Source organism: Neopelma chrysocephalum, unplaced genomic scaffold (genome assembly GCF_003984885.1).
Source record: "Neopelma chrysocephalum unplaced genomic scaffold, ASM398488v2 Primary Assembly neopelma1_62, whole genome shotgun sequence".
NCBI classification, from domain to species: domain Eukaryota; kingdom Metazoa; phylum Chordata; class Aves; order Passeriformes; family Pipridae; genus Neopelma; species Neopelma chrysocephalum.
In genome coordinates this window covers 3813399-3841324 of record NW_020897719.1, presented here as the reverse complement: position 1 = coordinate 3841324, position 27926 = coordinate 3813399, and the positions used below count along the sequence as shown (strand labels likewise).

The 27926-nt window shown below is 37.5% G+C and overlaps 2 protein-coding genes across 5 annotated transcripts; one reads left to right on the top strand and one right to left on the bottom strand.

Moving 5' to 3' along the window:
• Window positions 1–13352, bottom strand: PUS7L (pseudouridine synthase 7 like). Of its 3 annotated transcripts, XM_027682284.1 has the most exons (9): window positions 12930–13002; window positions 12128–12364; window positions 11302–11461; window positions 9515–9710; window positions 7734–7832; window positions 6163–6244; window positions 4527–4804; window positions 2794–2847; window positions 1–2177 (listed from the first exon to the last, which is right to left on the bottom strand). In XM_027682284.1, exons 2-9 carry the CDS (start codon window positions 12213–12215, stop codon window positions 1854–1856), a joined length of 1281 nt encoding a protein of 426 aa, XP_027538085.1. In that variant the 5' UTR covers window positions 12216–12364; window positions 12930–13002; the 3' UTR covers window positions 1–1853. The 3 variants fall into 3 exon arrangements, with proteins under 3 accessions (XP_027538085.1, XP_027538084.1, XP_027538086.1); XM_027682283.1 differs by having other exon boundaries at window positions 12128–13352; XM_027682285.1 differs by lacking the exon at window positions 12930–13002 and having other exon boundaries at window positions 11302–11447; window positions 12128–12256.
• Window positions 12957–26758, top strand: IRAK4 (interleukin 1 receptor associated kinase 4). Of its 2 annotated transcripts, none has more exons than XM_027682287.1 (12): window positions 12957–13001; window positions 13904–14073; window positions 15164–15309; window positions 15633–15830; window positions 16581–16741; window positions 17380–17444; window positions 17693–17807; window positions 19282–19391; window positions 22336–22519; window positions 23368–23430; window positions 24997–25155; window positions 25263–26758. In XM_027682287.1, exons 2-12 carry the CDS (start codon window positions 13913–13915, stop codon window positions 25293–25295), a joined length of 1395 nt encoding a protein of 464 aa, XP_027538088.1. In that variant the 5' UTR covers window positions 12957–13001; window positions 13904–13912; the 3' UTR covers window positions 25296–26758. The 2 variants fall into 2 exon arrangements, with proteins under 2 accessions (XP_027538088.1, XP_027538087.1); XM_027682286.1 differs by lacking the exon at window positions 12957–13001 and adding an exon at window positions 13587–13684.
• Window positions 26759–27926: the final 1168 nt, after the last annotated feature.

The window sequence follows — 27926 nt, the reverse complement described above, 5'->3', positions numbered from 1 at the left end:
TATACATATATCTATATCTGTAACCACTGATTATCTGGTTTAGATTTACTTTAATTCACCCCAAGGGATTTATTAGCAGAAAAACAAAAGCTACTTCTGCCTTGTAGAGTGGAACATAACACCTCCTGCCACACTGTGCCTGGCTCCATCTTCTTGCTAACCTCCTCACAGATACTGGAGAGCTATTGTTGGTTCTCCCCCAAGCTGTATCTTCTCCAGGTTGAAGAGGCCTAGTTCCTTTAGCATGTCCTCAATGGCAAGGACTCCAGTCCCGTAATAGCTCAGAGGCCCTCCACTGAGCTTGGTCCAGTTTATTTATCTTTTTCTTGTGCTGGGCACCAAAACTGAATGTAGAGGTTAAATGTGATCCAACAAGTACTGAACAATGAGATGTAATACCTTCCCTTGACCTACTGGTTGTGCCCCTGCTAACACATTCCAGGAGGCTGTTGGTCATTCTTGCTGCCAAGGCACATAGTTGGCTCATGTTCAGCTGCCCACCAGGTTCCTGGGGCCATTCCTGCAGAGCTGCTCACCAGCCTGGGCTGCTGCATGGGTGCTTCCTTACCACAGGCAGCACTTTGCATTTGTTTTTCTTGAATGTCATATGGTTCTGCTGGCCTGTTCCTTCAGCATGTCTCAGTTGCCCTGAACAGCAGCCTGATCCTCCACAATATCCGTCTGATCCCTCAATTTGGTGTCCCCTTCAGAGTCATGAAGGTGAACTCCATTCCCTTGTCCAGGCCACTGACAAAGACATTAAACAGGATGGGGCCCAGAAGATATCCCAGTGACACTCATTCCAGGTAGAGGATGACCTGTTAATCACTACTCCCTGAACCTCATCATCCACGTTTTACCCATCTGGCTGCCCACCCATCCAAACCGATACATCCTAACTTGGTTTCACAATGTAAATATTGTGGGACACTGCCAAACACCTTGCTAAAGTCAAGGTAAATTATGTTTTTTTTGTTCTCCCCTTTTTCACAAATCCATTCATTTTTATCACAGTTAACGGCCTTTTTTTTATTTTTAATCAAGAAAGAAAAGCTTTTTTATCCCACAGTTGGTTCAATTAATTTGTTTTGTGCTACCATAAGGCTTCACAGTAACAGGAATAGACTCTTTATCCTGTAAACAATATAACATAGTTTTGGTTTTATTATAAATGGTTTTTCAATGATGTTAAGTACTCACCTCATCTTGAGGAGCTTACTGGAAAAGGCATTAACAACTATGCATTACTTAATCCTGGAATCCTTAGCATTGACTTAAGTTGGGAGATTCATTGAATGTCTGATAAAGCAACAGATGACTTGTCACTGTTGACTAAGGACTTTTACCTTTTAACATTAAGTGCCTAAATAAAATGAAAATAAAATATATTTAGCGAACCTCAGTACAATAACTTTTCAGTTACATACCTGTAGGCTGCAAACGTCTAACATTATTGCTTGAACAGCATTTAGTATAAAACAGTAAAGAAAAATACTATGAAATACAAGATATATTTGTTTGCTGGAAATACGTTTCCAGGATTTAACTCTGCAAGTCAGATATCTATGCAAAGAGGAAATTCATGCTAGCTGCCCATGGTTTCTTTAAGTTCTGTTAGACCTGCCTGGTATAACATATAGCTTTACTCCAATGCTTTCAAGGCTTTGCATTTAGAGTTTGGAAAGTTTTTTGAGTGTTCCAAAGGATTTGCGTGAGTTTTTTTCCTGATCTGTATGAATCTCAATCTACAAATTTTTCCTGTTCATGACTTGAACCTGTTCTTCTCCCTTATGTTCTTGGCATTACACATAAAATATAAACATTGTACAAAATTCCTGCAATTAAGTGGAATCTTAAAAGTCACATTTCATTATTTCTCTCAGACAGACTGTTGCATAACATGAAGGATCAAGGTCAAATGATATATGAAGAGAGACTTTTAAATCATTCAGATGGTTGTCCTCAATTTTGATCCCTTTTTCACCACCTTCCAAAAAATATGAGAGATTCTGAACATTTTTCAAAATGAGTCGGTAGCATCCAGGTATATTCAGCTGTAATGGTGACACTCTGAATTTGCACATTTCCAGTTCATCCTTAGAAAGTCTTTCATGGTACCACTCTCCAACTTTATTACTGGGATACTTGATACTATGTCCCACCATTGGAAGAACCACCTTCAAAAAAAAAAAAAAACAAAACAACAAACATATTTGAAGTAACACCCATTCTTCTTTAAATACATGTAATAACAATTTCAAATGTTTTTGAATCTTGTGTTTTAGGGCCTGAAATAGTAAACCAGAGCACTGCAGGTATCTCAAATGCAATTCATCATCATCATGGCTAGGCTTCGCGAACGCAGAAAAAAATAATCAATGTATCAGGATTCCTAAAACAAACTAGGAATATATTAAAAATAATTTCCTTGCTTGTTGGGAAAGATACAGCAATAAAGACATTCAGCTGCCACATAAGACCACGCAAGTACGCACTCTGAAACCTTCAAAAATTAGAACGTCAACTATTTTTGAAAGTTTTTGCCAGCAGACTGAAATTTTCTTCAAAGTATTCAGTTTCATGACAAATATTGCCATACTGAAAATGACACTGTACTTAATTCCATTACAAAGTAAATTTGTTATGAGAGTGGAGATTAGTTTATGTGTGTTTTCTTTAATATGCATTCTGGCAGGGAAGAAGACTACACCAGTTAAATTAATCGCATTTTATTTAAAACAAAACATTTTAATGAAATAAAGAGATAACTCAGAATTTTTCATACAGACTTACCTGGTATATAGAATATTTTCTAGCTGACTCTTCTGAAGCAGTGACTACATGAACCTGACAAGACATTTAAGAAGTTAAGAAAAAAGCACCAACTTTTTAAAAAGTAAAAACATATACTTGCTTTTTAGGAATTATACACTGTACTCCCAAACTTGTAAAGGATTCTAAGGTTATTTGACTGCTACAAGGACAAGAAACTCTTTCAGGTATGGAAAAAATCTTAGGATATGCTTAATATAATCAGTTTACTGACAGATGGTATTGCATTAAATATTTACCACTAATATTCTTTGAGTCTGAAGTTAACTAAGTCAATGCAACCTCCTTTTGCATCAGCAAAAGCAAAAATATGAAGAAAAATGTTCTATATTAAGTAGGAATATATCTACATAAAACTCAGTAACTCAATACTGAATTTGATACCTCTGCTTTTAATTTCATTTGATCTACTTTTTTATGAACATTCATTCTCAAAAATATTGTTAAAGAAAAATCTCAGTGGAAACAGTAGCCACTCCATAGGGACTGGAGGTTACCTTCCAAGTGCTCTTGCCTTCAAATTTGTAAGAGGTTCACCCAAAAGAAATTCTTACATTCTGCCTATTCACACACCTGTTAATTTTGCAGTAAAACACTGCACAGTTCTATGATTTATCTGATGATCATTATCTGATGATCAGGAGGAAGATATAATCATAGAATCATCAAAGTTGGAAAAGATTGAGCCTAGTTGTAAACCAAGCACCACCAAGTCCACAACTAAACCCTCATCACATACTTCCAAAGATGGAGTCTCAACCACTTCCCTGTGCAGCCTTTCCAGTGCTTGATAAGCCTTTTGGTGAAGAATTTTTCCTAATACCCAATCTAAACTTCTCTGTCACAACTTGAGGCCATTTCCTCTTGTCCTATCAGTTGCTACTTGGGAGAAGAGACCCAACTGCTTTCACATTAAGAAAAAGGTATGCCAACCCTAAAAGAAGAGAGGGCTTCAGAATGGACTTCAGCATGCCAAAACCTGGGACCAGACACTCCAGTGCTGGATTCTGCTCCTTGGCTCACCCATGGCTCCATGCATGGCTCCCAGGCTGTGTTGTGGGCAAGCAAAAGCATTTCATGGCCCCTTACTATTTTCCCAAGAAGACTGCTACATTTTCTACATAGAATAGCTGCTAATAGTTTAGACCCACTATCAGTGAAATTGTGCTAAACATGCTTTGCCTTTGTAGTTGCAATGAGATTACCAGTTCAATCTGAGGTCACCTTTCACCACTGCTTTACACTCAGCAATATATATAATGGGAAAGCCTGAGTTGGGAGCGAGACTCAGATCTGCACTGACTGGTAATACAGGCACACCCAGAGTCCACTCTGAAGGTTTTCCCCAGTCAGATCCTAAGAGCATAAATTCTCACATGTATCAATTCTGACATTCTGTTCCTTCTTCCCACTTGAATAAAATGAACAGCCAAAACAGATAAAAGCTAATATATGTCTAGCTCCTATGTCTGTTTATGGTACAACAAAAAAAGCTACATTATGTTTTTCAACTTTTTCACTAATATTAAATATTTTAATGAATGAAGCAAAATAAAGGCATTAGCACATGTCTGATTATGCATTCAAGTGTATTAAGTTGGTTGGGGTTTTTTGGTTTTGTTTTGTCTGTAGGGTTTTTTGGGTTTTTTTGTTTGTTTGTTTGTTTTACAAGAAACTACTTTGGGAAGACTCACCTTGTTATTCAGGGAAATGCTTTCATCATTTTCTTCTGAGAGGACAAGATCACCCTCAACCACTTTTAAGCCATAAATCTTCAGCCTATATGATGCTGCTTCATTCCAAATTTTACTGCAATAAGCATGGACATAGAATATGCGCAAGGAATGAGGAATGTTGAGCCATCCTTTGGTACAGCCTTCATGATTTACACCATAGCGATTTAAAGCTCGTAGCAACATCTTCTCTCTTACTTTAAATTCTGGCAGCATCACGAGCGTGCCCTTTGCATCTTCTGACATAAAGAAAAATAACAGTGTAAGTAATCGCTGATTTTTCAAATATTACCTGAGAGAAAAAAATACACTTAAGAAGATGAAATATTCAAGTAGGGGAAAAAAGTGTCAGTCTAACCTCTTTAAGCCATTAGGTTATTATTTCCTTTCCTTCCACATGCCATGTTAGACAAACTTCATCTGATATGGCTATCAACAGTCCCATGAATTTTATTATTTCATGCAGTATAAATTAAAATAGCTGTCATTCAGTTAGTCAGTCTAGTTTGTCTTTTTTTTTTAGAAACTTATTTCATCGCTCCTAAGGTTTTTTTTAGATCAGGTAACAAAGTAAAAACTAAGCTATAAAAGAACATTAAACCACTACTTTGCATCATTTGAGAATATGTATTTCACAGTGGGTAAAAACATGTCTTCGTTTTAAAGGTACAAATTACATTGGTCGCTGGGAAGTCTGAGCCTCAACCAAGATGAAAATACATTTAATCAGATTTGTACTACACTATTTCAATGTTGTATATTTAAAATGTTACGGTTTACATATTTTCTCATTACAAGTGATTACCTGATGAGGCCTTTTGCATAGCCTTTTACCTTTTGCTTTCAGGAAAAGGCAAGCAGCTGCTTTCAGGGTCCACATCAATGTCTTTCCATGCATCATACAGCAATGTACAGAAAAGAATGATTCATCTTATATTTTCTTGTGAAATGAAACATATCTGTGTCATTTGAAGCTATATATCATAGTTGTTCTATCAATCTACAGACAGATAGGTAAGCAGGCTAATAGATGTGGGATATTTGAAAAGAAAAAATATATTTGAAGTTGAGAGCAACTCCAAATTTTTAGTTTTGGACAGAAAGTTCAGTTGAATGACAAAAGCAATAAATATGGGAAACAGAGCACTTAGCATACTTCTGCTTTTGACGTATTTTATTGATTTTAGGTCAAGACAGAAAGAGAGTAGATGTGTTAAGTGCTGAGTATTAGTTGGGTGCCACATTCCTGTATACTTCTCTTATTAGGGAGGATAAGTTTGTAGTCCAAAAGCAGACAGATGGAAGGAGGCCAAAAATCCTCTGATAAAATGATCTTAGTCTTTTCCAGCATTGTGATATACAGCATTTGTTTCTGTACTGCCTTGCACCTGAAGTACACTAATTTTCCACTATTTTGCACATTTAGGGCCTCATTCTCATCTAATTTTTACGTGTGCAACTCTATTGAGCTCCACAGAATAAAGTAAAAGTGGCATAAAGCAGTGGGAAAATAAAAAGTATCTCCTTGTGCAGCAACACCTTACTCTCTCACAATACTGACCCTGAATAAATATGTGGACAAATTAACTGGACATACCAGTTTGAAGAAAGTATCTTTTTGCATTGTTTACAGGATCATCAGTATCTTCAGGTGTGAAGAACAACTTCATAGCTTCCACCTTTAAAGAAGAATATTAATAATTTATACTTTTTTGCAGTTAAACATAACTATTTGTCAACTATACAGATAATCATGCATCCAGTTCTGTCTTAATATATTCTGCAAGGTATCAAAATTGTATCAGTTCTTTAAGGGAAAAGTCAAATTCTCTCTTTCATAGAAAATGCCATGAACTGCAGTTCAATGTGTTGTGTTCCTTCTCAAATTAAAGGCAAGTTTTAGTCATCAAGAAGACACAAGACAGTTTTCAAAGCTCTGTGAAAAATCAGTCACTCTTCTTGATCATCCAGTTAAAACTTCTCCACTTTAAATTGTCATACTTCTATCCTGAACAGGAAGGGCCCTTCTTTCCCTCCTGCGTGCTTCATGCAAAATTTAGACTGAACATTTTCCACAGTCTCATACAGAGGGACAATCATATTTCCTTTTTTTTTCCTTTTTTTTTTAAATACGGATCTATATTAGGTTAGATAACACTGTGACAAGGAAAACACTACCGTAATCTCTGTTACTTGCAACATCAGTGGAGCCACTCAATTTGCTTGCACTTACACTGACCTGTGACATCTGGTTCTTGTCCTCCTCCATACTGGACTGTGCAAACACATAGTGGCACATTTTTAATATAAGTAGTAGTTCCTACCTGTTTTAAATTAAAGTAACTGAGTTAAGACTAGAGATTTAAATCATTACTACCCAGGGATTGGCACCTGGTACCAACTGCCAGCATACCAGAATTCAAAATGTCAGATACATCAACACTAACTTTCATTGACTGCCCTCAAATCTTGATTCTTATATTTGGAAGAGAAGTCTTCCTGACTTTTCTTAGAATCAAAACAAGATTAGAAGTACTCTATCATATACATTGAAAAGTACATTTATCTTATGAATTATTACTTAAGAAATAAGCTCTTAGCTTACATAGGGGTAATCACTCAGAACTGAGTTTGGGAAAGTAGCCAAGGAATAATGGAAAGCAGCAATCTTTTCTATATAGCAGATAAATTACCATGGTATTGAAAAAGCAAATAGTTTCTGATGAACCTATGTGACTTTTTTAAGAAATAAACAGACCCCAAGCAGGATAAAGAGGTCCAGCTCAAAGTTAGGAGGCAATCAGAACCATGAATAAACACTGTATAAAGACTGCTTCATTTCAGTATTGAAACCTTGTATGGAATGCAACCACTTTCCTGCCAAGTGGCATGAAGACAATCATAATCACATTCCAATTACAGACGGAAAAATCACTTCCTGAACTATTTAAATCTGCACCTGCTGTTTAAAAAAAGATTATTTATTTCAGTATGAAGATCTTCATGGTTATGTTATCAAAACTGATCTGGCAATTGCTTCCAGCAGACAGGTGGGTTTATCTCACAAATGAAATTGTTCACTGGGAAGGACAACTCTAGCCCTAGACATTCCAACAGTAATGTGAAATTATCTTGACAGTAACTATTTAAATTACAAAATGGAAATACCATTTTTTCACTCAGTAAAGCCAATCCTATTTGATCTGTCTGAACAATTTGTCCTTGTCCAAATCGCTGAGGTCCGTAGTAATTTACAAAACCTTTTGTCTAGAATGGTAAAGAATAAATTCATTAAAAGCATGAAAGTACCAGGTACCATTAGTAAGACTATGCATACAACACACACATCTATATTTATATCCCAAATGAATACAAACAGGGTTTTTTAATCAGAAATAATACATAACAAAAACATTACTCATGATTCATTACAATATTTTGGAACTTAATTTAGAAACATCTAAAAAGACAATCAAGTTCTACTGTTGTCTTCACATCATTAAAAAAACTCAGCTAAGTGAAACAAAATTATTTCTATATAGTTAATTATAATGAATACAACTACAGGCCAAGTCAAAGTAATCGAGCTTTTTATATGCATTGGATTACGAAATCGCTACTCAGGCAAATGCAGCATAGCACAGGTAATGAACAGTAAACACTGCTGGACATTTTTCTTAAAAATACTATTTTTTTCCACATTATATAATTTCTATAATTATTGTAATCTAAAGGCCAAGAGTGAATACTTTGGCTAATTGGGATTTTAAATCTCCTGATGAGTTCTAGGGCACATGTGAGAAGTAAAACCACAGTCATATGATCCAATGAGAACACCTTTTTCTAGAAAACAGTAAGTATACATGGAGTAGACAAGCAAAAAACATATGGTATTTGTTTTGGAAATGGTTATTCAATTCAAATTATATAATCTTGCTTGGGACATTCATAAGTCCCATATGCAATTTTGCTTTCATGGAAGGTGAAAAATACATAGTTTGGATTAATACACATCCTGCTTTGTCATTCATCACATGACCAGTAAGGTAAATCTAATAAAGTAAGATACACAATTGTAGGAATTTGTTTTCATTTTCCAAATAGCAAAACAAAACAAGTCAGATGGAGCAGAGAGAGAGAAAAGCATTATAGTACTGGCTGAATGCTTTTTTTCAATAATAAAATTAATTTCCAAAATACATGTAATGTATTTTGCTTATGCACACTGGATAGTTTTCATTCAAGACTTTATTCCTGGATTAATCTTCTTAAAGTAAATTGTACTACAGTTATTACTTAGAAAGATAGAGCAAGAAAATTAATGCTGTAAAAAACACCTACAGTTTTTCCTTTCCATTATTTGCTTTTATTTTTCTTAGTGGTTTAAGAGTGTCTGATGATGGAGTTTTCTTCAGGGACTAAGGATAACAGAATCAAAATCCATTGATTTTCAGGGGATCTTCTTTCTCTGATATGGGCATTTTATGTGTGTTCATGCCATGAAAGTTCTTCACCCAAGCCGACCGTGCATGTTTCTCACACGACCAAAGAAGGCAACCAGTTGACATATATATGGCATATATGAGTAACTATATTCTTTCCCCCTTCAGATCCTGCAGTGAAACCCATCACTTTGGCCTCAGGTCTGTGCAGCAATGGCTCATATATCCATACCCATTTGCTACTGAATTCCCCATGTCTTTTGCTGCACCACTCTGCGGTCTGCAGTGCATAACACAGAATGAATTCACTTGTGGTCCCTCCTTGGAAGGCAGTTTTACTTCTGATTCCATAAATAATGCAGGAAAGACATAAAACCACAAGAAGCATCAAAATTACGAAATATTGCCATTATTATGCTATTACAAGCATTTTCCTTAAAAGCATTTTTTTTAACAGCAAAGAATTAAAACTGTTCACGTTATTGGCAACCATGAGGCTTTTCTTACCTCAACATTTTCCATTGCTTCAGATATTCTTTTCTTTAAATCTGCAGAAGAGTCATGACTGTGCTTTTGGAGATCTCTCACAACTATGTCAAAGTGATTGCCTTTCAGCTGACCAAGCCTGAGGTGCTGGTACGTTGAACGTATGTTGTATATTCTCATGCCCTTTTTTTCCATTTTGTTTCCAATTTCTTTCAACCTACATAAATAAGTGGGAGAAATTACAAACCATCCTCTACTAAAGCTATCCAACTTGTAATAAATATCTTCTTCACCTTTGCATTAGAATAAAAAGCTCTTAAAGAATAAAATGGGATGTAAAACAGACTACTGTGAGAAAACCAAAACAAATACAGAGTTGGAAGTCTTAAAATTTAATTATAATCCAGAAATACTTTTTAAATGTTTGCATCATTTGCACTTACATGATATTGACATATATTGGAATGAAGCAATTCATTGAACTTTCTCAAGGTAACTACCCTGAATTTTTAACTTTTTTTTTTTTTTGAAAAACAAGTCATTTATTTACTTTTCAGTTCTAAAAAACTTATTTTCATAAAAAAAAAAAACAACAAACGAAAACCCCTCCAAAACATAATTTCCCTGCACATTGATTCTCTGATATGCTTGCACATGCTTGTAATTGGAAACACAGCTGACAGTTCAAGTATTTGCCTTTTAAAATATCCAATCAACGTCTTTGTTCTTATGTGTAAATAAGAGTCATCCAAATTAAAGGAAACTTTCAGCATAAAATCTTACATTCTAAGCACTATTTTAATAACTTTATAAATTGTTTATTTATAAAATTTATTTATTTCTTCTGTTGCAGTAGTGGTTTGAATGCATTTACCTATTTTGCTTCATCATTTAAGCACTAATGCAAAGTTTTGCTAATTATCTCTTGGACAACTGGCCCTACAGCCCAGTTTGCAGAGGAATTTTACAACTGATATATACTTAGGTTAGTAATAAATCCTGAAACTATAAATTCTATTTTTCTTCATTCCTAAAGTGTACTTTGTTGCTATGAACAAAGCCCACTAGAAAGTTAAAGCTGAGGAAGAAATAAGTTACGGTTTTGACTCGGGAATTTTTTTTTCGTTACTATGGCAAACTTAATATATGTTTTTTTTACTCACTCATTTGGCTACAAAAAGTAACAAAAATGAGGAATGGAAAGGCACGTTTCGTATTACTAACACATTGTTCAGAATGTATTTCCTTCCCTCAGGTTTGGTGATATCTTCTTTATTTAGTCCTATGTTTATAAACTGGACAATATGGCAGAAGTTGATACTTAACACTCAAAGATAGCATCTGTCCAAAGTACATTTGTAATGATTTACTTTAGTTTTGTAGCACTATAATGCATTTAAGCTGTTGTCTGGGGATCACAAGACAATACTTTGACAGTATGTGGAAACCGTTGCATCCTGTAGCATAGGCTTCTTCTCAGTTTCAGGTAGTGGACGGTATTTCAGAAATTGTAAAGTGGATCCCATGAGCATGAATTGCAAGAATACTGTCCCAGACAACACAGTATATTTGCATTATAAAAAATACAGAGAACGGCAACACTTTTCTTCAAGTTCCCCACTGGGGGACTTCACTGCTAAGCTGCATATTCCCTAAAGCCACAAAATATTACAAGCCACTTCCACTGTCCTCCAATACAGGCAAAGGGAAGACACATCAGTAAAAACATTTCAAAACATTGCACCAGACTGATACTTATAAACATATAAAATTATGTGCTAAACTGAATGCACACATATTCTAAGTACCTCTCAGGAGTCACCTTCTTCACAACCATAGGTTGGAAAGTGATAGCCTTCTTATCTTTGATGCCAGTGTAACTGAAGTCTGAAGGAAGAACATCAAGTTCTGCAGCCAACAAGCCGATTGCTTCTAGTGTTTCTACATTTTCTTTCTGAAGGGTGAAAGCTGAAACAATCACCTCAGAATTACTAGGAATTTGCACTTCTAAATCATACAGGTGTTTTGCCATGACAGATGGGCAGGTTCTTCCCCTCAAACTGTAACAGCATGGAAACTGTAAAGAAACAGTCCTCCCACCCCACAAAAATAAAGGAAATGGGACTTTTTCAGCACAGAAAGAGAGAAATAAAGACACAGTACACAAAACTTAGAACAATCAGAAAACGCTGCTGCCTTTAAAAACAGTACCCGAGTAAATGCAACACAATTCAAAAGACATGCATTGATGTATTTCTAGAAACATTCTCTAAATCAGAAACCAACTGCTTGTAGGAATGAGATCATATATCAAATTTGACCTAACTTGTCCAACATCTAGATACACCTCCTAACATCACCCAATTACTTTCAAGGGAAAGTTAACACACTGAGAATACAACCAAAAGAACTGTCTGTAACCATTATCACAGAACAGTTCATTTAAAATCACTGCAGTAACTTGGTTCATCCATGTCATTCTCCAGTAATGTAACTACACCACATTGATAATGATTTATTTCAGCATAAACAATGAGTCAATTGGGCCTACACGTCATAGAAAAATGATTCAGTTTCAGTCTTACTACAGAACAGCATAATACCTGCCATCTTCAGTAAAAATGTAGTATTTACCTGTATAAACATCTTGTTTTTCCTGTGAACCACCAGCAGACCTTTTTCTGGACCCACATTTTTCTCGAAATCGTACTATTATTGACATATTTGGCTGATCATTGACATCTGTCACAGTAAAAGACTTTGTTTCTAAAAGTTTTCCGAATTTTCTATGGAGAAAGTGGTGAACTACTTTTCTGTGCTCTTTGTTTCCATCAGGCTCAAAAGAAAACGTCGAATTTTCTAGCTTTGCATCTAAAAATTTAAAGAAATCACTTGTTTCCTTTTCAGTCACTAACTGACAAAGTTCTTTGTAATCAGCATTTCCTTTTACAATCATTTCATTGTCTTTTGTAACAGTGACTAAAAAGGGGAATTTCTGCCTAACAGCACTGTGTAAATCAGCCCGACTTTTCTTGTCCAGCCTGGCTCCTAGCGAGAGCTCCCTAGTGCCAGCACTCGGACTATTTTCCAAGCCCCACGCTTCCTTCAGATCGCAAGCAAACTTATTGAGCAGTTCGCTCATGGGTTTGCCGAGTAAGGACTCCAGTTTGGTTTCCTCGAGGCCGGATTTCGGCTCAGGTGCTCCCTCACGCTGTTTCTTGCCAGAGGATGCAGCACAGCCGCCCCCTGCCCGGCCCGGGTCGCGCTCCGGGGTCCCGGGCGCAGCCCCCCGGGGACACAGGGGGGCACCCGGGCCGGGGGCCTCCGCTCTTCGCTGCTTGGGCTGCCGCGGGCACGGGGCGCTTTGCTCCGCCAGCGCCTCGCTGGTTTTCTGAGGCAGTTCAGCCCCGCTGTCCCCAAGGAAGCGTTCGGGCACCTCGATTTCTGTCACTACGAAGTCGGCGGGGGAGTTTTTGATGGTGCCGCGGAAGCCGGTGTGTTCGGTCAGGTAACTGAAGGAGGGCAGCATGGCCGGGCCTGCCCTGTCCCCGGCCGGGCACGCCGCGACTGCAACGGGAGCGGATGGGAAACGGGGAGGGAGGGGGGCGGATAGTAACAACTGCTACAGGAAAGGATGCTGCAAGGCTGGGAGGGAGGAAGGAGAGTAGGCAGGCAGGGATGGGGGCCGGGAGACAGGCCGGGAGGCAGGGATGGAGGCCGGGAGGCAGGACGGAGGCAGGGATAAAGGCGAGGAGGCAAGGATGGGGCCAGGGACGGAAGCCGGGAGGCAGGAATGGAGGCCGGGAGGCAGGACAGAGGTAGGGATGGAGGCCGGGAAGCAGGGATGGGGTCAGGGATGGAGGCCGCGGCTCCGGGAGCCTCCGGTAGGGCCGCCAGGGGGCGCCACGACTTCCACCCCCCACGGTAAAAGGGGCCCAAGGACGGTACCAACTCACACAGGTCCGGGGGGAAAGAGAAGAAAGGAAGGAACCCCCCTCCCTATTTCCGGATGTGGTGCGCGCCGAGGGGCGGGGCACCCCAACAGCCTATGGGGAGGCGGCGTGGGAGCAGAGCGCTTCCGCGTTCCCGTCAGCGCCGCCCGGGGATGGCGCCGCCCTCTTAAAGGGGAAGTGGTGCCGGGGGGGTGCCTGGGCGGGGTGTGGGCGCCGCTGCTGGGAACCGACGGGGGCGGTGAGGGAACTCCAGGGGGCTCCTGCTGCCGGCTGTGGGGCGGAGGGGGCTCCTGTCTACTGGGAATGGTGGGCGGGAGCCGCGTCTCGGGGAGTGGCCGCGGGCGGGCCGGGAGGCAACTGTGAAGCCGTGAGGACGGGCCGGGGGCCGGGGGCGGGCGTTGTCGGGGGGGCGCGGGTGTGGCACCCCGGCAGATGACGGCGCCACTCTTGTCCCCAGGAGCTGAGGATGGGCGAGCCCGTGACGGCTTCTACGCTCGTCCGCTGCCTGAGCTACGGGCTCGTGAGGCGGCTGGCGGACTACATCGACCCGCAGGAGGGCTGGAGGAGGCTCGCCATGGATATAACAAATCCGTCCGGTGAAGACAGATACAGCCAGATGCATATAAGGTCCTACATAAAAGTCATGTAACGTAACCTCGTGTGTTACCTGTTTAACATAACTGTCTTGTCCATTCCGTACCGGTGTCCGTCCCGTTTTCCATCCCATTACTGTAACTTGCTGCAATTTGTGTGCTATACAGGTAAGGTACTTGTATCTTACAGTGCTGTTTCCTGAGGGAACTCAAGGTAATTACTCCTAATTGTTCTGCAGCTCAGTTTTTAGACAAGCTCAAGAAAAATTGACCAAGGAAATTTGCCTTAATTAGAGCCACAGACATGTTTTTTTAGCAATACAGCGTTGGCTGTGTAACTGTATCCTACAGACCAGTAAAGATTGACCTTACTGTGCCCAAGAGACTACTGGGCCATAACTCCCAATTCACAGTTCCCAAGAAAATGTCCAACAAATGTTAGTTTTAGGCCTAGGGCTGTCTACAAGTTTAATTAAGAAGTAATGCCTGCAGTATTTTATGAACACCTTGTTGCTTGAAGGGCTTGTGGAATCCCAAAGCTGTTTCAAAGATTGTGAGGTTTTAAATACTGTATCTATCATTTTGGGTTTTCAGTCTTTTCTAGTGACATTAGCATTAAATCTTTGTCTTTCTATAATAGTAGTAAATCAGTCAGAATACTAGATCTCAATTTCTGCTTAATGCCCATCTCAAAACATTCAAAATGGAGTGCGAATGCCAAATGGACAGAAAGCACTGAATTATTTTTCCATTTGATCTGGCTCTGACTTACCCCCTGTCTCTTGCTGACATTCTCTTGTCTGTTAGTCTCATGTGCCAGTATATTATGTGTCCCGGACAAAGATGCTGAAGCCGTGTATACATGCTTTTACCTTAGTTTTTCCTATATTTTGTAATATTTTCCCCTGATTTTGAATGTTTTTTATGGCTTTTAGCTGCGTTTTCAGAAGATTAGTGAATTTGTACAGTACATTCAGAATTTTTTTCTATGTGGGGTTTGGTTTGGGTTTTTTGGGCAGTTTTTGTGTTTGTTTTTTTTTTTTTTTTTGGTAATTTGCCTTTAATCTCTTTCCTTTCTTCAGGTCACTTTTTTTTTTAATGTTGGTCTTAATTTATCTTTAAAGGAGATTTGAGGCATTTGTACAAATGGGAAAGAGTCCTACTTGTGAGTTGCTTTTTGACTGGGGAACAACAAACTGTACAGTTGCTGATCTTGTGGATCTGCTGATTAGAAATCAATTCCTAGCACCAGCAAGCCTGTTGCTTCAAGGTAACTATTACTCTTGTACATTTTTGTACCGTGTTCTCAGTTTTCTAAGATGCTAAAGAGCTTCATAATAACTAGAAAATCAGAAAGGATTGGGTCAAAATAACCCAAAATGGATATATTTTCCACTTTCTATTACTTGTAATAACAGTTTAAATAAGAGTTCCAAATTTCAGTAGGAGTGCTGGAGTTGACATAGGGTGGCAAAATATAACCTTCTCATGATGCTTATGTGTCTCCTAATTTTAAAAAACACTGGCATTAATATTATATTTTTTTTTCTGGTTCCTAATGTAGTTAACACTTTTTCTAAATTCCATTTTCAGAACCTGTAAGGATGCCACAAGAAGTTACATTACCTCTTTCTTCACAGGAAACCTTGCCTATACATGAGAAACAACTACCTGTACAGGAAAAAGAAGCGGCATCTATAAAGCCTGTTTTAGTTCAGGGTACTGAGAAGCAACATTCAGATCCTTCCTACTTAAGTCAAAAAAACAGCAGTTCACAGTCCAGTAACACAGGTAGGCAATTATTTTGGTAGAATTAAGTACTAATTTTTTTTGGTGATCTGTCCTTCACCCCATGTGAAATAAATTATAGCAATGCATGAGAGTGATGACTCTGTTCCTATCATCGTGCATTTATGGGAAACAGCATCTTTCACCTTGCCAACAAGTCACCTAACGTGATGAAAGACTTGACTGTTAGTCACATTGCAATTTATTTTGTGCCACACATATTCCTGTTGCCCTTTTCCAATGCTTATTTTATAGACTATTCAGCATCTTATGTTTTAAAGCTGGATTTTATATGTCAGAAATGACTAAGAATGCTGGAGAACAGATGACTAAAGTAGGCATCTTAGGAGAGTGTATGGTTGATCTATTCCTTCCTAAAGGTCCACTTTTGTGTTACTGCCAGAAACATGATGTGGTCTAGGTGTATTTTTTACATCTAAGGCAGCGTGGCTCTCTCTGTGATCTGCAGCATGTTTAATTCCTATTACCTGTATTACAAGTATGAACAAAAAATAGAATCAGAAGGCTGTTACAGTGCTAGTTGTGAAGAAAATTATGCATAGCTAGTTATTTGTCTGCCTTTTTTTTTTTCTGGTATCTTCATCACGAATCTGGAAGTAGAGCTCCACTGTGTCAGGATTTGTGTGGTATCAAGTTTTTGTTTTAATAGAACCGAAGCAGGAAACCTATTTGATACACTTGTTCCTTAAGTGAAATCAGAGCTTTATGCTAAATGTCAAATATGTTTTTCAGATTTCCATAATTTTTTGTTTCATGACTTGGAAAGCATTACAAATAATTTTGATGCCCGACCAGAATCATCTGGAGGTAATAAACTGGGAGAAGGCGGCTTTGGCGTTGTATTCAAAGGCTACATCAATGGCAGAAATGTGGCTGTCAAGAAGCTCGTTGCTGTGAGTTTCCTGGTTTTTTTTCATTTTAATGACTGTTTACTTTATAGTATAGACTTATTTTGCTTATTGTGGAAAGTGTAGAATGATATAATTCAAAAAGTGTCACCATGTTAAACATTAGTTGGGTTGAGAACCTTATCCTGTAGTCCCATGAATGAGTTGGCACAGTCATGTGAAACAATTCTCGCCTTCTCTGTAGCTCCCTTTGAGTGGCTCGGGCAAATTGTCAGGAAGAGCAGAGTGCTCTCCCTGGTGAGAAGTGGCACAAGGGAAGGGTTGCTAAGAAGGTTTCCATTTCAGATTCATATAGGTAAGATTCACAAGCAAAATAGGTATTGCTACGGAATTTTAGTCTTCATAACCATTGGTTTGTGTGAATAAGTTAATTTTATAATGAGTATGCAGCAAATGGTAAGTTGGTGACTGTGCTGAAACTGGATCCATTTGTCCAATAATGCTGTGTTCCAAGGAATTAAAAGTCATGTTCTGATACTTCATTTTCGAGCTGAGTAAACAGTTAACTAGTTGTTACATATAACACATCTAAAGAAAGGTTTACAGTTCCATTTTTTCTTAAATTAACAACTGTGCATTTCAATATGTCCAGTGATATTAACATCAAAAATTTCCTTTTGTAGATGGTTGATGTTAGTGTTCAGGACTTGAAGCAGCAATTTGAACAAGAAATAAACATGATGGCAAAGTGAGTACAGTCTCATACAATTTCTGTATTTCTAGCATAACTTAGTGATTTTCATGGCAAGTGAGAATGTTTCTTGTATAGCATGACTATGTTTGTTTTCAAGCATCACCACAGAAACCTGGCTGTGTGCAGTAGAGCTGAAACAAGTAATTGGGAATCAAGTTCCCTCTGCTTTGTATTTTCCTCAGATGTTCAGTGTCTTTCAGAACATATATGAACAGATTTTTTTTTTTTATCCTTTGCTTTAGGTGTCAGCATGAAAATCTAGTAGAATTACTTGGTTTCTCAAGTGATGGTGCTCAGCCATGTCTGGTGTATGAATACATGCCCAATGGTTCATTGCTTGACAGACTTGCTTGTCTGGTAAATAAAATCTTTTCTAGCTTCCAGTTGTCCTTCTTTGCTAAAGTATAAGTATCTGTGGAATGTCCCTGAAACAGTACTGAACTGTAATGGCCAAATGATGTTTTGCTACTTGCTCTTGTGTTTTAGAAGAAAATATGATAACAAGTATTCTTCCAATAACATTTTATTCAAATGGTTTAGATAGAGTAAAATCAAATCAGTCTGATAATACAATGTCAGGTACCAGTACCTGAAGCAGCACAGGAGGTTGGACTTGGTGTGCCTGTGTGAAGCAATGCAAAGGGTGCTGCAGTACTGTTCACAGCTCTAACGCTGGCATGTTCTCCACTAGTTCTTGAGATTCTGGATTGTGAAATTTCCCTTTGTTCATTGTCCTAGTGATAGTGGTTATAACACAATGCTCATAGTTTACATACCTCTTTCTAAATAAATGGGAATTACATTTTTTTAAAATTATTATTTTGTGTAAATGCAGTGTTTTATTCTGATTTAATCAAACGGTGTATCTTCTAGCCTTGGCTTTTAATAAATAATAAGTTGCTTTGGTTTGATAAGGCAACTCTGTCTATGAAGGACAGACAGAGTGATACCAATAGTAAGTCAGACTTAAGCTAGTAGATCAGTGTCCATGTTAGTTTGTTGAAGGAGTTCAAAAACTCTGTTTTATACTAAACAGTCCTTTACAAAGAAGAGAGAGATTTATAGTATAAAGAAAAAAATCTAAATCAGAATCTATAAATCAGAAAAAATCTTTTTCTGATAAGGTCAAATAGGTGAGGAATGTGCTTACTGAATGTTCTTGCTGATAACATCATTTTGTGACTTCACTGGATGTGTTTTGGGGCATGGACTCTTGCTTATGTCATGTTCTTGTCTAAATTTTGAGCGGGCAAGGGAGGTGGTGGAATGGTGAGATGTTGTAATCCTCTTCTCTCGGCCACTGACAAGATTAAGAAGTGGTTTTGAAATGTAGGTGTCCTCACTTCTAAGGCCTACTTAGTAACACGAATAAAACTTAAACTCCTGAGAAGCGGTAAATCCAAAAACACTGGAAGATTGACTTCTCATTGTTAGTAAAAGCTGTGGATTCCTTTGAACTGTTTGTTTTGGGTTAAAGGCTCTGGTATCAGTGCCAGTGTGAAGTGGAAGGTGTGGTAGATTCTCTGCAGGGCGGCTGGTCTTGTAGGGTCAGAGTCGAATATTAACCAAGAACATTTTTTGCAACTGGTGAATTAATCTACGGCAAAAGGCAGGGAAAGAACAGAATGTGACAAATGCATGTATATATGCCCAAGTCAATTAAGAAAGGTATGCTAGTGGTATTTTTAATGATTTACTTGAAAACAACAAATGATAGCAAGAAGTCTGTTTTGGGTTATGGGGGGTTTGTAAGTTTTGTTTTGGTTTATGTGACCATATATATCTATATACTTTTCACTTTTTTACTTGCCTTTCTCTTTTCTCAATCAAGAATGACACTCCACCAATTTCTTGGAATACAAGATGTAAAATTGTTCAAGGTACAGCAAATGGCATCAATTTTTTGCATGAAAATAATCATATTCACAGAGATATTAAAAGGTAAAAGCTGCAGACTATTGCTGGCTGCATTTTCACTTTTTTTCTTTTTTTCTTTTCTTTTTTTTTCTTCCTCATTAAAGTAACTTTAGAGAGAACAAACTTCAAAAAGCATTGCTTCAGTCAAGGGCACAATCTTTCTGCAAGTGACATCCATCACCATAATCTTGTCTGTGCCACAAGGACATTACCGGTACAGACTTCTTTAGATAATTATGAGGCTATTAGAACCATAGAGTTGTTTAGGGTGGAAAAGACCTTGCAAATCATCAAGTTCAGCTATTAACACAGCACTGCCATGTTCACCACTACACCATGTCTCAAAGTGCCACACCTACATGTCTTTTAAATACCTCCAGGGATGGTGATTCAACCACTTTCCTGGGCAGCCTGTTCCAATGCTTGACTGCCCTTTTGTTGAAGAAAATTTTCCTAATATCCAGTCTAAATGTCCCATGGCACAACTTGAGGCCATTTTCTCTTGTCCGAATACTTGTTACTTGGCAGAAGAGACCGACCCCCACTGTGCTAAACTTCCTGTCAGGTAGCTGTAGAGTGATAAGGTCTCCCCTGAGCCTCCTTTTCTCCAGGCTAAACAACCCCAGCTCCCTTAGCCACTGGATAGCTTTCCAGCCATGAGATTTTGCATTGTAATTGTAATTTGTATTATAAACATAATTTGTAAAATATAATGTAAATTGTAATTTGTATCGTAATCTGTTACTATCAGATAGTTATTTGAGTGCTGCAAGAACATGCAGAAAGTTCTGTTCATTCACAACTGCTGCTAATGAATAAGCTGCTGTTGAAAAACAATGAATTTTTAAATAGGGAATTTTTCAGATGAAAACCCACACTTTTTTTTCCTTTTCCTAGAATATTTTTTCAGTGTCTCCTTTGATTTACTCCTAGTTTTTATGAAGACAGTAAAATTGCTTCAGTCAGGTTTATGAAGTTCAGAGTTCTTCAATGATAATGTTCACTGTTTGTTATACTAGAATTTTTTTCTAGGGGGTATCAGAGCTCAGAAAAGGGAGGGTTTTGTTGTAGAGTTTGGTTGTGTTTTCTGGTGGGTTTTTTGGTTGGGTTTTTTGGGGAGTTTTTTTTAGGGGGTAAGGGGGTTGTTGTCTGCTTGTTTGTTTCCCCTTTCTTGCTACAGTTCATTGTATTGGTTTTTTTAAAAATTAGTCCAAGTCTTTGAAGAAAAGCCCCAAATGCCTTACTCCTTTTGAGGGTTAAGAAACAGCAGCTGACTGATTGGGTGTCATGGATGAATGTTTCAATAGCTTTCTGGCTTCTGGCACCTCTGCTAAATATAGGCATCTTCAGTTTTGGGACCTTGCAGCTTGTGAGTAACAAGCCTTTTCTTCAGCAACCTCATGTATGTGCTTGCTGCTTTGACAATGTTTCTTCTTTCTTCCCTGCTTAAGCCTCTAGAGAAGTGTAATGACTGGAAGGGGTGCTCTTTTTTACCCTACGCGCTACTTCTGCCCTTCTAACTGCTGTGAGTTGATCATATTACAGAATTGGGTTTTGTTTTGTTTTTTGTTTGGATTCCGTTTTGCAACTTGTAGTGTGAATAGTTCAATAAATTCGATTGGTGTTATTAATAGTGCTGCCACTTCCAGGTAAAACTTAGATGAAGAGACATCTAAGAAGATTAACTTCAGTTTGTATTTTGCTGTGACATGTAGAGACCATTCATAACCACACAGGCACTAGAACAGCTTCTCTAGGCTAGAGGGGTACATGATTGAATGGGTGTTCTCACAGTTGTTCATAGTTCTTTTTCACTTGGTTATGCCAAAGGAATAGTTCATTTCTCTCTTGAAGCTTGACAGTTGCAGTAAAACTTGCTTCTGTTGTGCTCTTTGTGATGTATCCAAAAAATGACCACTCTTGGACTTGACTCAACTTGAAAAGAAGCTCAGATTTCTTCCTTTTAGAAGCTGAGCTTTACATATGAAACCAGTTGGTGGATGATGCCTTGACTAGTGTTTGGCCTTTTGTAGCGGTCTTATATTTAGCATTATTTACAGCAGTTCTAACACCAAGTGATCTGTTCTAGCTTACAGCTGTGTTAATTTTGTTAAGGTTTGGTGAGCAAGGGGAAGTTAGAAATATAAGTTTTTAGTAAGTGTTATGTATTGTATCAGGCTATGTGGTTTTTTTACAGTTCCATTAAGGGGATCAGAAAATGAGGATTACAGAAGTATTAAGTGACTTTAAAATGGTTCCAAGTGCTACAAGTTTAAAACCCAGTAGATTTATGGTGTAATTCATCCCACTGAGTATTTTATGAAAGCGTTAAGGTCTCTGAGGTGAGCCTCGTTTGTCAGGATTGGGGTTTTTTTATGGAAAGTAAACGCTGGAGATCAAGTGGAAACACAACACATATTATTCTAGCAGTAATAAGTGTTCTGGTTTTCTTCCAAGGCAAGAATAAGAGTATCAGTATTCCTCTGGCACATGAATTTGTAATGGTTGACATAGTATTAGATAATAGGTATTAAAAACTGCTTCTGTTAGTTCTGAGCAGAGATTTAGACTATAAGAATCATGCTGTGATCCAGTACAAGTTGATCAGAGCTAAGTGTTCACTATTGTCCTTCTTAAAGCCAAAACATAAGTGCAACATACTGGCCTCTTACAAGAAAGTGGGGGGTTTTATGTGTGAATGCATGCACACACAATAAAAAATATGGATGGATCTTGGCCGTCAGTTCTTGATTTATGTAGAGAAATCGATTTTGAAATTGAGCAATTTCTAACAAAACTAACTCATACATAATTTGCTATATGAATTATGTATAAATAGCTTTCAAGGCAGTCAAAATAGCAGGTTTGCATTTGGTTACTAAAGAGATATTAGTCTGTTACAAAACCTAATTATTGTACTGGTTTGGAAAATTCTTTTTTCTTTTTTTCCCCCTCCTTTCTCCCCCAGTGCAAATATCTTATTAACTGATACATACATACCCAAAATTTCTGACTTTGGCCTTGCAAGAGCATCTGTAACATTCACACAGACAATCATGACTGAAAGAATTGTTGGAACAGCAGCCTATATGGCGCCTGAAGCTCTGCGAGGAGAGATAACACCTAAATCTGATATCTTCAGTTTTGGAGTAGTAAGTAGAATGTGGAAAGCAGTATATGACTTTTTTTGTAAATTATAAAAGCATACTAAATCAAGAATATCTGAAATTAAATAATCTACTCTGGGCTATACTTCTTCTTTTTCCCAATAGATGTTTTCTTAAGATAGTGTTTCTAAACTTTGATTGTCTTAAGATCATAGAGTATGTCGATTTTTCTATGTGAAAGACCAGAGTAAAATAATAGTCCAAGTTCTTGCTAAATGTAGTTTGAAGTGATGTGGAACATTGTGTCTTCTTGCTTAGTATTGCATGAGAGCGTAACTCAGGCTGAAAAAGAAAATCAAGAAAATGGTTCAAAATTAATGTGTTTTACTATATTTCAGCACCAAAAGTACAATGTCCGTGTGGAATTTGCCTTAGACTTGAGTACAGAAAAGACATGAGCTTAATATTTGGCAGAATAATGAATCCATTACATGAATTAATGGATATCCATAAGATAACAAATCCAAGAGATCCAAGACTGTAATGACTCCTGACCACTTCCTTCATGGCATTTAGTTTCATGAGAAGATAGGCCAGACACTGTGTCTGAATACGTTGGAAATCCTTTTGCCTTACTTTAAAGGAACATCATATAGGGTGAGAAAAACTTGCGTTGAAATTCGTAAGCCATACTCCTAATAACAGTTATTGAAAATAAAGGTAGGAACAACAGGAACATCAATTAATTATACAGATGACTGTATCTTTGGACAAACACAGATCCTGGGAGCGTTTGTTTGAAAGTCTGGGGGTCATGGTACTTCTTGCAAATGGTATATGTGCTAAGGATTATTCTATGCTTCATTTTCTCTTCGGCTTTTTTTTCCTCCTAGGTCTTACTGGAAATAATAACGGGTCTTCCTCCAGTAGATGAAAACCGAGAACCACAATTACTGGTATGTTCTTTTTGCCTTCTCCTCCCCTCCCACTGCTCCAGAATTACTTTATATGAAATCATAGTCAGTTAACAGGTTCTGAGACAAATTAGTCATCAAAATATGTAGTTGTGAAAATAGCACTTATGTCAATAAGCTGTTTGTCTTAGAGGCGAGTCTGAAACTTTTATCTCTTGGCTGGTAGATTATTCACCCCTCAAGGCTCTCATCTTCCAATTTGATACTGGAATTCTTTGGTTCAGTACTGGTTCTTATTGTAATACCATTGTGCTTTATTAGCCTACTCCCAGATACTCTGATAATTCCTCATTCCCTGGAACATTTTGAACTATTCACCTCAGTTGTTTCTTTATGGTTCTATATCAGTTTCCATCTTCTTCAATTTTACTAATAATTTGCAAATACCTTGTGTTTTTAACCCTAGTTAGTGAAGTTTGAAATGTAAGGGCTTTTTTGCAGAGTGATGGGTGGGTTGAATTTCCTCTTCTTTTTTACTACTTAGGAAACTAATGTCTCAGCTTACCCTCTTGAATAAAAAATCTTACAAGGTTCTTCATAATTTAGTCTTTCATGTAGTTTAAAATTATGTTCTGAACTCTTTAATCCAAGGTTTTTCTAAAATACATTTTACATAAAGATTAATTTATTTACTAAGTATGAAATAGCAATGAGGTCTGGATTCGTTTTGTTCCATACTGTTTGATACCAGGTCACTTTCTTCCCCAGCTTTAGGAATACCTGTGTATTATTAATAGATTTTTTTTTTGTCCTTCTAAGCTATATCTTTTGGAGTAGCATAATAGTTATCCTGTTGAGCTTGTAAAGACCTTGGAGAACTCAGTGTTTTTGAAGCAGGCTTTTTCAGAGATAGGATCTAAAAAGGAATATGAAGTATGATTTGACTAGTATAGTTTATCTTTGTGAAGTACTTCTGGCAGCATAAAGAGAATGGTCAGTGTAAGATCATATGGCATCCCCAGCTTTGAAAATTTTGAGGTAGTTCAGTGTTGGTCAGCAATTTCAGACTGACCCATAGAGGAAGGCACGACCTCCCTCTACTCATTGCCTCTTATTTCTTACTGTTCAAGGAAACGTAAATGAAGTATGTGTTATGACAGATACCACATTTCAAGTGTGTTGGAACTGGAGACTTTTGGACTAAACCTGTGAGATTTAAAATTTGATTTCGGTCTAGAAGTTTCCTTTTAGAATAGATACAGCAGCCACTGAGACTAGAAACAGAAGGCATTAGAGAAAGAGGCTTTATAAAAGTGACAAAAAAGGAAAAAATATATTAACTTAAGCTTGCATATTTGTGGGTAAACATAAATATGTCAATCATGCTTTGCTTAAAAAACAGCCAATGCTAGGAAACTGAGCCTTGAAGTAGGAGAAAATTAAACCTGTATAATGCAGCTTAAAGAAAATTGCGTTATGATGTTGTGTTAATTAAAATAATGTACAATAAAATAAATTATAAATAAAAATATATAGTTCATTTATATTTTTAAAGGCTGTTCAGATCCTTACAATGTTATCTGCTCATTAGTTCAAACTCTCTTGTAGTTAAGTATAAAAGATGAAATTGAGGATGAGGAAGCAACTATTGAGGATTATGTTGATGAAAAGATGAGTGACTGGGATGTACCTTCAGTTCATAAAATGTATTCAATTGCTGATCGGTGTCTGAACGACAAAAAAACCAGAAGGCCAGACATTAAGGTGGTATGTAGTCTTTCAGATAAATGGCTTTTTTTGAGTGTGTGTGTGTTGTGTGTCCTCATGTGTGGTTACAGTATCAGTTATTTATATTTCTGTCTGTTCTCTTGCAGATCCAACAGCATCTCCAAGAGATTAAAACTTGACATGTGTTTCTTCTGATACACAAATGTTTTTGTAATAGAGTAGACACCAGTAGCAAATATTTAATTAGCAATTAATGTGGCATTATCAGCTTTTCTGCTTTCCAGAACTTTCTGGACACAAGTAAGATTGTGCTGTTGGCCTGTCCTCTTTCTGTTGACTGAGCAGCCCTTTCACATATCCTTAGCCACTGGGCCCTTAACATGAGAACTTCTTCTGTGTTAACAAATTGCATCATCTTCTCCACAGCTTTTTAAATGCACTTCCATATTGGAATCAATTTGATTCTTTTTATTTCCAAGTTTCAAGTATGTCTGCTGCAAAGGGCAGACTTTGTAACAGGGCAGAATGTTTTTTCCTGCAAATTGCTTTCTTAATCAGGTGTACTAGACGTTCTTCTATTGAACACAAAACCATATGATAGCTATAAATGGGACTTAGTGTTGTCTTTTTGGGAAAAGACAATAGCATTACCCATTTAGAACAAACTTCTATTTAGGATTTTAACTTGAGAGTCCATATTAATGTGAATAGTCTGGTAGTGTTAGTGAATGTAACTATATTTCAGAAAGTCTTCTCAGCATTAGTATTTAGTCAAATAAATACTGCAAGACATTTTCTAGGTTGATTTTTGATTTCAGTGATTCCTGAGCAAAATAATAATCTTGCAGTGCAAATGTATTTGCACTTGCAAATGCTTTCTTACAGTGAACAGTTATGACAAACCATTCCATTTTTATTCACAGGAAGACTCTTAGCTACTTTGACTATTTTAGAAGAGGATTGAGTATTTTTGTACTTTAGGAGAGTATTCCCTATGGATTATAAAAACAGTTGATTTCTTTTGTTAAAGTGGTTGGAATTATGCTGTTAGGACCAATTCTGCATTTTCCTTAGTCAAATAATTAAGCTATTTTTAACATACATATCTACACATATTAATTAAATATTAAAATACACTTCTAAAAATGTAACATGGAAAACTTTTTAAAATAGGAACATGGACAGATCAAAGCAGACTAAAAATGGAATGAAAGTGATTAGTAAGATTCCAGATACTTTGGACCAAGTATGAAAATGCTACCATTGAAATAAAAGATATTATTTTATATAAACCCATTTTGCACCTCATGGACTTACTTGACAGCTCAGGGATAGGAAGGTAGTCTGACCTAAAATTAAATTTGAAATTTCATGATTATCAAAGATGTGACTGTATTCAGGGATATATATCTCTTTGTAGAAAGCATTTGATTTCTAATGTATTTATATAATAAGATTTCTGGCTATTAACTCATTTTGTATTGCCTTTTCAAACTGATATCTCAATGTGGAAAAATGGATCCACCTAAACTGCTTCTAGCATTATTGAGTATACATTGTAAAAAGCTGTTAACATAAATAAAAAGTCTGCATTATCCCTGGAGATGATTCTGCTATTAAAACTTTTGAGCCTTGGAAATAATCATCATATTCTGTTGCTTGCATTTCTGTTAATAACATTATGCTAACCTCACTTAATGGAATGAAGCTGTACAGCTCTGAACCAGGGCTTGTGGAGAAAAAAGCTGCTATAAAGCTAAATCACAGTAAAATTTGAAGGCATTTTTCAGTTTTAAACATTTCCAGCTGTTATGTGAAGGTTTCTTATTAGATCACGTCTGCTTTTACTATTCCCTGGAGCTGCAATATCTCTGTAGTGTTGTCCTGAAATGTGTTTGCTGTAATAACTCCCCGGTCAGCTCTGTTCACCTCTGGTGTGGTAGAACATTTTTGTTCGTGCACTAACTGTGATATTCTTAACTATTAGGAAAATCTCAGCTACAAGCATGTGAGTTCCTGTTCCGTCATACTGGACCATGACTATTTGCAGTGCTGCTCTCAGCAGCAAGGTTTTGGCAGTAGTTTTCCTTCCTTCACTGAAAATGAAGCATGTCAGCTACCATTTCATACAATTAAGAAAAAGTTTTCAACTTGTTTAATATTATTCTAGTGAAGAATGAAGAAGTGAGGTGTTAATTAGGTAAAACTAGTTAACGTATGTGGCAACTATATTTTGTTTTAAATACATATGGGGCAAGGAGAAGGAACTTCCCTTTCCCACCCCAGGGGTTTTTTTGAGGTCTTCATACAGTAAAGCCAGCACCTGTAGACACAAACGGGATAACAGTAGTCAACTTCTGTTTCCTTTGTTCCCTGCAAAAACATTAAATTATCCTAGAATCCATAATTCTTTGTGTTAACTACTATAGTAAAGCTTTCTAGGACACAAATCAGTAACTTGAGTCATTCAAGCTATTTGTGAGTAATGGGATGATCTAGTTTCATAGAACTGGAGGTGAGAGAAGTTGGGTACAGTCCCTGGTGGGTGAAGACAGCTCCACATAGGAGGTGTTCTTGGGAGAGAGAGAGAGGGCTAATATGGCTGGCCTATATCCTTTCTCAGTGGGGGAAGTGCCATGGAGGGCACTGGAGGATCACTGTCCTCGGTGAAATAGCCAACCTTTTGCACGTTAAGGATCTGGAGAACAGTAACATAAAATGAGTTGGCCACCTCTAGAAGGAATGAAAAAAAGCAAGACTGATTTACTGGAATTCCAGGTAAGACTTTAGAAAACAACAGCAAGATGAAA